Genomic DNA, 12,521 nt, shown 5'->3' on the forward strand with positions numbered 1-12,521 from the left:
AAAAAAAAAAAAAAAAAAAAAAAAAAGACTTGTGGTCATGGTGTCTGTTCATAGCAATAAAACCCTAAGACACCTCGTAACTGGAGGTTAGAAGCAGCATCTCATTGACTTATGGTTAGTCCCCAGGTAGGCACTGAGAATTGAACCCGAGTCTTTTGCCTTGGCCAGTGCTCTTATGCACTGAGCCTTCTCCAACTGCTGACTTCTCTTTAGAACTAGCACTTTCTGGCAGTGCAGTTACAGTAACAGAACCTCACTGATCATGGTAGGCAAAGACAAGTCTGCTATAATGGAAAGGGGAAGCAAGTTCCAGTGGCTGCATCGGGCACAGCACAGCCCTCTACTCTATGTGGCAAGCTTCTTACAGAACAACATCCTCTCTGGAACCTGTGGAGGGACTTAGGTCCAGTTGTTTGGATTCTTCTGACTTGTGTGGTACACAGAATGTCTCTGTATGCAAGGTAGGAGTCGGCCTTGTGCATATGAGACCTCATGAGCAGGGTTCCCATAAAATTAACACATAAGTGCAGCCTGGCACGTTCTCATTATGTGACTTAAGTCGGGTCATTCTATATTGGGATCACTGATGCGTGTCTACATGTGGCAAGATCTCCTTTTGGTGTTTCATGTAGCAAAAGCTGGCCCTGGATGTACAACACAGCCAAGGAAAACTGAGCTTCTGGCAGGAAAGCTGGGACTGCACGACACCAGGCCTTATCTCATACAGTGCTGGTGAGCACCCTAGTGAGTCACGCTTGGGCTTGGTCGGCACAACGCTTACCAACTGACATCTCTGCCCCACCCCCACATGTATTAAAAACAGATACCACACATTTTTATTTACCAACCTGCACTGGTTTAAATAATTACTAACTTGACAGTATTTCTCTTGTCAGTTTTTTTTATTGTGCTACTTGTACCAAGGAATGAAATTAAATGTTTACTAAATTATGCTTAGATCTCTGTTATTCATTTGACAAGTTCATTTAAATAAGTTTAATATTTCATAAATGACAAGCAGCTTAAATACAAATTCAGTAACTATCATTAAAAAATTAATAAAATCAGGCAGTAATTGTCAACAAGGCAATGACCATGGACTGACCTGGCTGAACGGCCGCACCCGCACGGCCACTCTTACACTGTCCGTTCTCGGCACAGGCAATTTCCCCATTTTCTCACAATCCATGATGCTATTCGGTAGAAAAATAACACGCAAAGCACACTGCTCACAAAAACATCCAACGCTTAGCTGACAAAGGCAGTCTGCTTTTAGGTATCAATTATCAAGGTCCATTCATTACACACTATCAGTTACCTGTCATAAATTATTTGAAAACACTTATTTATTGATGAACATCATGGCGTCCAGCAGGCACCGTTACTGACGGTGCACTCACACTACAGAAAAGGGGGTTCTGCTCACACTCCTCCATTCTCTGTAACCTGTGCCTGAGGTCCTGTGGCAATTACCAGTTTTACAACCTGAATACTAAAGAGGCTTCTGTGATTCAGTGGCAAGCTCCTTCCCAGCTCGGCAGCCTAAACATAGCCGGGACTCCTCAAGGTTAGGCACACAGCAGGTGCACTGTTTACATTTCTTTCCCAAATCCTTCTATGAGGTTGCTAAGAAGCAGTGAAACCGGTCAATCTAACCTGGATAATTAGTCTCTGAACTGAGAGACAAGATAGTCCTTAAGTTACTGAACAAGAAATGCCAGCATAGGAAACCGATGCAGTACTGGAAAATTACTCATTTGAGGTAGATTACACAAAATTTGTAAAACTACAAAAAGGCAAAATCACATGCCCACAATTCAAATTCAACACAGTATCAGGCGAAGCCCAATGAGTACATGTAATGATCAGAGATCCAAGGACAGCATCAAAGTGCACACATTATAAAACAACGTTAAAATAATCAATAGCCAATCACCCCCATTTTAAGACAGTTCTAATACCTTAGCTGTAAAGAAAAAAATGAACAAATGTCTAGTAGCATATAAAATTACAATTAAAACAGAAATCCCCTCTCAAAAATCTAACAGACACACAGTGTGTACTTTACAACAGTTTATTTAACATCCCAATGATAAGTCATATTTACATATTATATAAACGTATCAAGTATTATAAAACGCCTGGACTAGAACTGCACTCCACATGGAGTTACTTATTTACTTGCTTACAAAATTGTACAATTTATATAAAGTATTTCCATCCAAATTGGGTGACTTTTAATAATCCACACAAATTCTGTTGACTTTTACAAACAGGTGCATGTTAAAATCTTGGGCTAAAAATTACAGCATTTTCCTGCGTAAAATTTGCTTTGGAAAAGAAGATGGCTTCTTTCTGCCCCTTCCAAGAGTCTTCCCTGCTACTTCTGCAGTCTTTCTTGGCTTGCTGACCTTTACTTCATCCACCGGACTTGCCAAGGGAGAGATCAGCTTAATTTCTATAGGGGGAGGTGACCAAGAACTTCCTTTTCCTGTGTTTCTGAAAGAAAGACACAGTCAAGTAGGAATGGCCACAACGTGCTGTCTTGTCAAGTGTTTCACTCTCGCACAGATGTGGCTGACTTGTAGGCAGAGTTAAGGCTTCAATCCCCCACCCCAGCCCCATGTGTGCTGATACGCATACTTAGTCACAGATAGGTTTAAAATGCTGCTGTTAACGGGGCTGAGGATTTAGCTCAGTGGTAGAGCGCTTACCTAGGAAGCGCAAGGCCCTGGGTTCGGTCCCCAGCTCCGAAAAAAAGAACCAAAAAAAAAAAAAAAAAATGCTGCTGTTAAAGGATGGCCCAAGGACCTAGTCAGCTCACAGGATGAGAGCCAGCAGACCCACCCATGCGCTTATCAACAGTAGCAAGTGGTGAGTCTATGGATCATGAACAAATACACAGACAGTTTACATCAGAGCAGCGTCATTAAGTCAACTGTATCACAGTTATGAATGAATTTGTACCTTCATTAACTTTAGCCATGCCCAAGAGAACAGCATGAGAATCCTGTTATGCAGAGATATCTCAAGTGACTCAGTTACTGCACGCGCAGTAATATTGCTAAGTAGTGGAATGAACAGCTGTGGACTTTAATTAAAGAGCAAACTATCGTCTTGTCCAACCATGCCCAGTGGACAATAAACTGTAAGTCTTCACTCTGTGGAGAATGCTACCTTCAAGCACTGAGCTCTACCAAGGCTAAGCAGCCAGGCATGTGTGGGAAGTGGCCTCACCCTTTCTACTAATTCCTCTCAGTCTAGGGAATGGACGGAGAGGATGGAGGGATGCTGCTTACCTGCTCACTTTTGTCTTCACAGTCCTGCTTCTTTTTGGTTTTTGTTCTATGATTTCTACTGGTTTAGGGTTACTTTCCTATGGATTAGAAATTTAAAAATATATATTGTTTAAGCAATAAAGACTTTTTTGATTTTCTAGACAGGGTTTCTCTTTTTCTGTCTCTGTGTACCCATGGCTGTCCTGGAATTCATTCTGTAGACCAGGTTGGCCCCAAATTCAGAGGTCTACCTCCTGCTTTGCTTCCTAAGTGCTAGGATTAAAGACATGCACCACTACGGTCTGGCTGTAATTAAACATTCAAAGTATTGATTTAAAAAGTATCCTGCTCACACAAGGAGTCAAGTATTGCTAAAAACCCTTAGGTCCTACCCAGACAGACCCCTCTGCCATGTTTCCGAATGCCTGCAACTGTTGCTTTTTCTGCCAGAGAGGTCTCTCCCCTCTTCTCCTGTGTCCACAGAGGCACAGAGATGGCTTTACTCAGCGCATTACTTAGATCTACTGTCTCTTTAATTTTAAGGGCCACGGTTTTTATTACTATTGGATTGTTTGTTTGTTTGCTGTTGAGATGCATCCCGGGCTGGCTGAGGACTAAGCACAGAGCAGGCTGGAACTGAACGCGGAAGGAGGGCCTCCTATCTCATCCTAATGGGTAACTAGAAAATTACTGCTGCTCTGTCTCGAAGATAGCAAACCTGAGCCCTTGGACTTTTGATATAAATGTAAATTACCTTGCTTAAAAATATTTATTATTTTTATTTCATATGTATGAATATTGGGCATCCAGGAGGCTAGAAGAGAACGCTGGATCCCCCAGAAACTGGAGTTAGAGGATGGGAGCTGGGAACTGAGTCCTCTGCAAGAACAGCCAACATAGGGGAAAAAAATCCTTTTTATCCCAGCTCTCAGGAAGCCTGAGGCAAGATCATGACTTCCAGACAATCCTGGGGTATATACAGTCTACTTCAAACACACAAACAAACGAACAAACAAATAACCCAATAAGCACAGAGAGTTTTAATAAATATATATCCATGCCTTCCTTACCAGTTCACCTAGAAGGTTGGAAGTATTGGATGTACTTTTCTGCCTGGTTCTCAAGGCAGGAGGGGAAACCACAAACCGAGAAGATATATCTGACACCAATTCTTTCAGCTGGGCAGCGGCCTCCATGTTTTTAGCTAAAGACAAGTGGGAAACAAACAACACATTGACCTGTAACTGTCTGGTTTAAAAACAACAAAAGGCAATCATACATGTGGCAGCAAAAATCCTGGAACAAATGGTGCACATTAGAAAGACAAAAACATCCAAAGACAATATAGCATACAAATTTATCACCCATTATCAGGAGACAGAAGTCAAAAACTTCTCATTTAAGTCAGCCCACCATCCATGACTAGTTCACGCTTCAAAGTCAATGCCATCACATCATAAAGATGGGACAGGAAGCACAAAGCTATTGCTCACGAGTTTGACCCTCAGCTCCTCTCATTATAAGCGATTAACTCTAATGGGGGCGGGGGTGGGATGTGGAAAAGTTCACAAAGTTAAAGTTGCAAAATAGTAGGTTATATACAACACAGATGACTAGTTTAGCCACCCCTACCTAATTCATACAAAGGAAAAAAAGAAGGACAAGCAATGGAGGAACTAGCTAGGAGGAAGGGGTCAAAGGGTAAGGGAGGAGAGCTAAGTATGATCAAAATGTCATATAAATATATGGAAATGTGAAGCAAAATAGACATAATTACTACATGCAAATGAAGGCATTTTAAAAATAAAAGTGCCTGGGTGTGGGGGGCCCCACCTGCTCAGAGGAAAAGGGTAGGGGGAAGAATGGTGGGGGGGGGTGAGAGGGAGAGGGGCAATGAGAGGGATGTAGAGTAAGTAATAAAAAAGAAATGTAGCATGCACTCTCCTTTGAACCTTTTAAATAATACCTCAGAGCAAAGGTGCTGTGATTACAGAAGCAGCAGAGATTACATGCCACTTTGAACTCACTACCCGTGCCTCAGCTAATAAAGAGTACGATTATAAACAAGTTCTGTGTGATAAGACACAAAGAGAGACAGACACAAATAGACTGCTGACCAACATCAGACGTAATCTTACTAGTATGACTTTGGCTGGGCATGACGGCCTAGACTTATAGCTCCAGCAGGAGGTAGGGGTAAGAAAAACAACAGGATTGGGGTCCAGCTGGCCTGATCCTATCTCAACTAAAACAAAAACACCACTACTCGCCAAAAACCCAACAAACCCAAACTCCAACCAAGGCTCCTCCGACCTTGTGTGTGTGCACTCACAAAAGGAGAAGCAGGGGTGTCTACGGAGGTCAGAGGGCAGCCTTCCGGGCTGGTCCCCAGGTGCCTTCCACCTTGGCTGACGCAGGTCTTTCACTGGGACTTTACGCTAGGTCAGGCTACTTGGCTCTCAAGCATCCTGCCTCTCCCTTCCTTCCCCCATTGTTGGGCTGTGCACCACGCCGGTTTCCTACATGACTTGTGGGGATCCAAACTCAGGTCTTAAAGGTTGAGTGTCAAGTGCTTTACTGACTGAGTCATCTCCCTAGCCTATGAAAGCCATGGCTCTTAACAAGAGGAATGCACTGGCAGCATTAGACAACTCCACTACCAGTTTATGATTAACAGAAATTACACCTCAGGCCACTGATGGCAAGACACCCTTCCTACTGTAAAAATACAAATCAATATTCACAGCGCTCTAGGCTACCCGGAGCAACATCATCGTCGTCGGCTTCTCAGAGCACCTCAGTCTCCAGTTAAGCTCCTCGTGTACTTCTAGGGCTAACAAGAGTTTAGCTGGCAGTGGTGGTGCACGCCTGTAAGCCAAGCACTTGGCAGGCGAATCTCTGTGAGTTTGAGGCCAGCCTGGTCTACAGAGCTAGTTCTTAGGCCAGCCTGGTCTACAGAGCTAGTTCTTAGGGCAGCCAAAGAAAGTTACAAAGAGAAACCCTGTCTCAAAAAAAACCAAAAAGGAATTTAAGAATTTAGTATGTTCAACATGTTTGATCTATTTATTCATGGTTTCTTTTACATGCTTCTTTTAGGGCGTGCATGAAATTTCACTATCTGTGAGAAATGCCTCATCCATCTCTGCAAACTTTTGAAAAACACTTCAACAAACAGAACTACTTAGGACTAAAAGTTAAAAATTACAAGACAAATCCAGAGCTGGAAACAGCTCTCTGGGAGAGGGGAAGCTCGTGTCTGCAGCACTAGCTACCTTTTGTGGTCACATGATTCCACTGTGGTCAACCTCAAACAAAATGACACCCTGGCTCTCAAATTTCTCCAGTACCCTCGGCTACCTAATAAAAGGTGCCTAGTCTAACACCAGAACCCTTAAACATGGAAACATCCCACAGGAGGATGCTCAAGCACCCGAGGAGTATTAGTGATATGAAATGTCACATGTGACCAAATTACAATGTCATATATGCTCAGGGCTTTGAAGACCCTAAGTATTTAGGACCAGGGACTGTGGAGCGAGAACTGTGGGTAAAATGCCTGTTGTGTAAGCACGAGGGGAGGACCTGCGTTCAGATCCTGGCACTCATGTGTAATGTTGGACAAAGGTAAGTGTCGACATTTTCAGTACTGGGAGGCAAAAGAAAGTGGGATCGGGAGGGTCTGCTGACCAGCCAGTTTAGTCAATTGCTGAGTTCCAGGTTCACTGGAAGACACCAATGGTCGATCTTTGGCTTCCACAGAGGCTAGCGAACCTGCTCTAACCACATAACTCAATCATGGGTTTCTGAAAATGACCCTCAACTGTAGCATGTGGTTTAACACAGAGTCTTGCCAAACAGGTGGCCCAGCTGCCTCGGCCTCCTCACTGGGACTACAGGTGTACACCATGCTTGGCTTATTTCATTCATTCTTTAGTAAGACCGTCCATGTACTAAAGCATGGAGTATCTAATTTTCTATAATAGATGTTTATTTTTAATAGAAAAACAGCTATATAGAAATATGCTAACATGACAAAGAACACCTAAGGTGTCTGCTATGCTACTGTAAACTAACATAACAAGAATGCTGTTTCTTAAACTTCAAGCACTGTTTGGCTCAAAGGACTTTTCCTTAAAACACAACAAAAAATTATATTTAAAGGGAAACAGAATGAAGTCACTTAGATATAAAGACCGAGAAAAGAGGACAAAATAGGACCTGTGTCAAATGGACTGTGGGACACAAAGAATCTGGACAATAGACAATCTGAAAGTCAACAAACTTTTAGAGCAATTTTATCTGATTGGCTCTGTTTGTGTGTGTGTTGTCTTTTAATCACAATTTTTATTTAAGGAAAAATATAAAAATATTTAGTGCTTCAACTCAAGTAATTAACTCAAATAGTGCTTTTAGACCACCAAATCTTTAGGCTGTATATTCTAAGAAAGATAAAAATGAATAAACTAAATACCTTTTGTCTCTTTCTTTGGAACCTTCAATGAAGGGGAAGAAAGCAAAGGCTCAGTTTGGGGCTCAGAAATGTCCGTTAACAACATGGTCCTTCTAGACCTAGTCCTTGTGCTCCAGGAGGGCGTAGTGAACGCAGCACTGGCGAGCACTCCTTCTTGGTCAGTGGACTCTCGGTGGGCTGCTTCATCCGCCAAGTCTGATACTGCTGGTAATGGACCTTTTGGGCTTCCATCTGCAGACTTCTTCGTAGGTTTTTTCTTAGATGTCATCACTGTAGCAGCTTCCTTATTTGGCACTAAAATGGGTTTTTCTAAAGTACTCACATTTCTAGCTGGGGTGTTCCGTGTAGACCTCCGGACAACTGGAACTTCCTTCTGGGGGCTTGTCTGTTCCTTACCAGGTGTAGTACCATCAGCTCCTAAGGGAACTACCCTCTTGGGCCTTCTACCACGTTTCCTAGGGGTGGCAGGTACATCAAGTCCCACCTGAAGAGTTAGCTGGGATGAGTCAAGCTTAGGCTCTTCTGTCACATCGGACACACTATCTTCTCTCTCTCTGACCCTTTTTCGTTTTAGAGGCAGTTGCTGGTCACTGCGTTCCTCATCTTGTTCATACTCCATCTTTTGAGTATCCTCTACACTGGTACTCCTCAGCTCTCTGACAGTCCTGCCGTGACTGGCTGCTTTCCTGCCTCTGACCTCATTTACAATGTCTGCACTTGGCCCATCTTCTATAGATTTCCTAGGTCTTCTAGGAGTCCCCTTCCTAGCAGATGAAAGCTTGGCTTTTGCTCTAGAAGGTGTTTCCTCAGCTGCTGGCTCAGGTGGCTGCACTCTCAGCCTCAGTCTTTCTGGTGTCGCCTGGGGCTCCTCCACAGCACCAGAGGTTGCCAGTGGACCTTGGCCAAGGTCCTTTTTCTTCCTTCCTCTCCTGGAAGGGGAAGGATTGGGAGCTGTCAGCTGGTTCTCAGGTGCTACTTTTACGTCAGAACAGGTACTTTCAGAAAACTCACGAGTTTCTTTTACTTTTCTAGTTTTCTTCTGAGGAGTAGCAGCTGCTGAGGGCTCTTGTTCTGAAGTGACATTCAGGCTTAGGGCACGCTGCCTTCTTGTGAGAGTTCTAGGAGCTATGCTGTCGTCACCCTGGCTGGCACTTACGGTCTCGGCGCGTCTTTCCTTAACAGTCTTCGGTGTGGAGTTCGTCAGCCTGGACGGATGTGCAGCCTTGGGGATCATTACTGCTCTGTCCTCATCGACATCCTCAACGGCTGCCACGCGAGTTGCTTCTTTACTTCGTGTGTCTTTAATTACATCCAACAAATTTTCTGCAATTGCCACTTTAACTGGTTCAGGCACATACGGTAAAGTCTCTACCTTGTGAGACTCTTGGTCACCAGTCACAGCAGATGGCAAATCTGTAACATGTCCTTCATTATCAGGTTCCACGCAGGACACAGGTTTTTCCTTGGTTGCTATGTTGGTCACTTTCGGTAACACATTAGAGTCACTTGCCTCAACCTCTCCTTCTTCGCCTTCTAAAATCAAGCTAAAGTTGCTCTGGGCCACAAAGAGCTCCCCGTCCACTTCAGCGACATCACATTCAGCAGAGTCTTTATCATCGGGCAAGTCACGAAACTGCTGCTCAATGACATCGAAATTATACTGAGGTCTGTGTGCTCCTAAGGGACACAACTCGGGAAACGAAAGACTCTTGGCCGCCTCTTCTGAATTTTGAACTTCAAGTTTTTCACATCCAATTAGCTAAAATGAATTAAAGGTAAGAAACTAGTTAGCGAGTTATGAAGTACATTTTGATCTAAAGCACACAGGATTTAATGATGTCTTACTTTTTGTGTGTCCATTTAAAAATATAAACTACACTTGACTTATGGCATATGCCATTTAAGAAATGAAACCTCAATCAAAATAACTACACAGAAAAAAATATTGAGATTATGGATGGAATTCAACTAGAAATCCCACATTTTCTTAGCTAAAAAGACAGTGTTAACAAAATCTTGAATCATTATGCTAACAATTCTAAGAAAATTAAAGACTTATTCTTTCATCAAGAAAAAAAAATCAGAGAAACAACCCAAAGACTAATCCCCAAATCACCTAACTGTCCACACTCTCTAAACAGCATGACCCCCGGAAGGTTGAAGAACAATTCACCTACATAAGCTCCCTTGGGCTAGACTCAATCTTCTTCCCTTTGCTGGGGCTGCATAAACCATGAAATTCCTAAGGCTTTCAAGTTCAGTACCTCTCTTGCAAGGGTTTGGTGGAAGAAGGAATGGTCCTTGCATTTACCTTTTGGTAAGGGAAGGGGAGAAAAAGGAGGAGGTAGAGAGTAACAGAGAGATCTCCTGACCAAGAAGGTAGACATTATCACCCACCTAAACAAAGACATTTCCCACTCCCCAAATAGTGAGTTGGCAGAATGGACCCAAACTAGAAATGAGGAGTCCCACTATACTACTCCCACGGTTTGTTAGCCTCCAAACTTTAGAAGTAGGAAATTTAGTGCCATTTATTTCAGGGGAGAATACTTATAAAGACGAATGTGGATGAATTTGTAAATTAATAAACTCCCCAATTTCCATACAATTTGATTTCTATGAGTTAGAAGAGTTATTAGCTTTTACTCTTAACTCCATTTACTCAAATTTCCCTTAATCGTGAAGGGAATTTGATAAGATTGTAGAGAAGCAGAAAGTCCTATCAAGCACTAAAAGAAATCTTTTTCTAGGGTCTCTCTCCCACAGATATGCAGGGAGATCCTGTTTACTATATTTATCACAAATGAGTTATAAATGTCTCAAGTAGTTAATATGTTTACTGATAGCTTAAAAAACAAAACAAAAATCCCTCCCATTTAAAGCAAATGAGCAACAACAAAAAAACTGCTAAGTTGTGCCTTAAAATCATCTTTTGATTTTATACAAAAATGGATCTCTTAAAGTGTTATTTTATATTCCATAAAATATTTATATTTTTGAGATCTTAAAAATGAAATGATAATCTCTAAAGCCCAACTATACTAAAACTTATAAAGTATTAAAAAAATATTTTTACATGAATTTCTTGAGTATCAGAAGGACCAGCAGAAATCTGAGGTCTTTCTTCTGGTAAGCCAACGTTCTCTTTTGGTACATCAGCTTCCATTCCATCTCCTTTTAAATGTAATGTTAGTTCTTTGTCAAGGCTATGTTCAGAGGTAACAGGGCACTTGGAGGTGGTAGACCCAGAGCTTTCAACATCTTCTACCTTGTTGGCCACAACTGAAAAAACAAGCAAAACCAGAGTAACTTCTTACATTCCAAACAAAAAGCTTGATTCATACAATTCAAAGAGCAATGAATTACTCAGAGTTTTATCTTAATAAACGATCAGAAAGTTTGTAATGTCTAAAGGAGGAAGATCCCTCTGTGGCTCTTCTCTGTACAGGTTCAATTGTTTGCTATCAGTTGAAACAATTTGTTTACATTTCCCACAAAGGAAACATAGAAGAAAAACTTCACACCTGAACCTCATTGGCTTAACCAAATTGGGATACAATTTTTGCCATGATTGTCGAAGTTTACCATCACGATAACTACTCTAAGGGGATTCAAGATGCCTAGAAAACTAGCCACCCTCATTAGCCGAATTCTATAAGAGATCTGCAACTTGGACAATGTTGTCTATAAAATGGATGGTATTTTTCTTTGGTATGAATCATCCAAATAGGTTTTCTCAGATATGTCATAATTTTATGGCTCAATTAAAAAGGAAATCTCTTGCATGTTTCTTCTTGTCTAAGTTTTATGTCAACATGAGGCATGGTTGGCATTTGTGAATGAAACAAAACATAACTTAAGAGGGAAAAAAAGATGTCTACATTTAGCCTGATTAAATATCCCTATACTTTTTAATGGGCTTACATCCTAGAATGTAAATATTAATTCAATGAGAGATGATTTTCACCTGTGTTTGCCACCATAACCCAATACACAAAGCATATTAATCTTAACTGGAAGAAACGAAGTACTAGAAGTCTGTGGGTGGCCTTTGACTTTCTAAGCTAGGTCTAATCCAGAGAAATATGACATCCACTAATGAAATAATAAAGCAATACCTGACAAAAATATTGTGATCAAACATTTACCAAAAACTAGTTAAGTACAGTATAGAACATACTTATTCAACAACAGGATACAATACTAAAGGACAGAATGTCTTGCCCTGTGTTACTGATACAGAAAAGTATTAAATACTAAAGTTTTTTAAAAATTAAATGTACTGATAATGTAATGACAGTTATAATAGCAGACAGAATTAATTATAGATGTAATAGCTTTCACTGAGTGCCAAGCACTATACACATTTACATGAAAATAGTATTTATCAGACAAAATACACCCAGGAACAGCTCAGTCTTACAATTAAGTGCAGACCTGACTTTAAAACCCAGGCAGCCTCACGCAGATCCTCGTAGTCACCTCACTCTCTCCTCTTTCCAAGACAGTGTAAACTGGTTAACCACAGAGCCAAAAATGAGTAGCCTGGCCTTTACTTTACATGTCGAGAATCTTTCCTAGATGACTTTTTGTTGTTCCTATTTGTTTTGGGGACAGTCTCTATATGTAGTAGCCCTGGCTATACTAGAGAGTTGTCATGTAGACTAGGATGGCCTAGAATTTACAGTGCTCGGATTAAAGGCTTGAGTCATCACACACAGTGTATATCATATATTTTTTAAAGATTTATTTATGTATATAAGTATGCTGTC

General features: G+C 41.5%; 2 protein-coding genes across 2 annotated transcripts in view; both read right to left on the reverse strand.

Annotated features, from left to right (window-relative positions):
* Positions 1-1,215, reverse strand: part of LOC116911784 (kinesin-like protein KIF28P) — a 51,712-nt gene extending 50,497 nt beyond the window's left edge. Inside the window, exon 1 of the mRNA XM_032915779.1 lies at positions 1,106-1,215. Within this exon, the coding sequence (XP_032771670.1) occupies positions 1,106-1,189 (84 nt within the window). The 5' untranslated portion in view covers positions 1,190-1,215. The remainder of the gene's footprint in view (positions 1-1,105) is intronic.
* Ahctf1 (AT-hook containing transcription factor 1) overlaps positions 884-12,521 on the reverse strand; it is a 54,556-nt gene continuing 42,918 nt past the window's right edge. Inside the window, exons 32-36 of the mRNA XM_032915780.1 lie at positions 10,826-11,031; positions 7,750-9,508; positions 4,349-4,482; positions 3,300-3,376; positions 884-2,499 (exon numbers count right to left, since the gene is read on the reverse strand). Coding sequence (XP_032771671.1) covers positions 2,304-2,499; positions 3,300-3,376; positions 4,349-4,482; positions 7,750-9,508; positions 10,826-11,031 — 2,372 coding nt within the window. The 3' untranslated portion in view covers positions 884-2,303. The remainder of the gene's footprint in view (positions 2,500-3,299; positions 3,377-4,348; positions 4,483-7,749; positions 9,509-10,825; positions 11,032-12,521) is intronic.

Source organism: Rattus rattus, chromosome 10, assembly GCF_011064425.1.
Source record: "Rattus rattus isolate New Zealand chromosome 10, Rrattus_CSIRO_v1, whole genome shotgun sequence".
In the NCBI taxonomy this organism is placed as follows: Eukaryota; Metazoa; Chordata; class Mammalia; order Rodentia; family Muridae; genus Rattus; species Rattus rattus.